The sequence below is a fragment of the Eurypyga helias genome, unplaced genomic scaffold (assembly GCF_000690775.1).
Source record: "Eurypyga helias isolate BGI_N326 unplaced genomic scaffold, ASM69077v1 scaffold10469, whole genome shotgun sequence".
Classification (NCBI taxonomy): Eukaryota; Metazoa; Chordata; class Aves; order Eurypygiformes; family Eurypygidae; genus Eurypyga; species Eurypyga helias.
The window spans coordinates 1-307 of record NW_010271368.1 but is presented as its reverse complement, the minus strand read 5'-3'; the positions used below and the strand labels follow the sequence as shown (position 1 = coordinate 307).

General features: G+C 64.5%; 1 protein-coding gene across 1 annotated transcript in view; it reads right to left on the bottom strand.

The window, feature by feature from the left end:
- Nucleotides 1-149, bottom strand: part of ZCCHC17 (zinc finger, CCHC domain containing 17) — a gene marked incomplete at its 3' end in the record, with an annotated part of 5,812 nt that extends 5,663 nt beyond the window's left edge. The window contains exon 1 of the mRNA XM_010158787.1: nucleotides 108-149. Coding sequence (XP_010157089.1) covers nucleotides 108-149 — 42 coding nt within the window. The remainder of the gene's footprint in view (nucleotides 1-107) is intronic.
- Nucleotides 150-307: the final 158 nt, after the last annotated feature.

Below are 307 nucleotides of genomic sequence, written 5' to 3'. Positions count from 1 at the left end.
AGACCAGAGCTATCAATGCCCCAACCCACCACCGGACGAAGCAGTGCCTGAAACAAGAGAACAAGGAAGCCTGTCTGCCAGGGTCGGCCGCAGGCAGAGCCACACACCTCTCCCTGGAAGATGGCGTAGAGCTCGGGCAGCGGCTCCATCACCGCGGGCCTCCGGCCGTCCCCCCAACGCCACTTGGATTCACCCCGGGCTGCTGCACATTCGCCACCCGAGTGCTGAGCGGTGCCTCGAGGTGTTTAATTAACGCGGCCAGGCCGTGACCAGGGGCCTGTGGTGAGGTCACCTGAGCTCCGGCTAC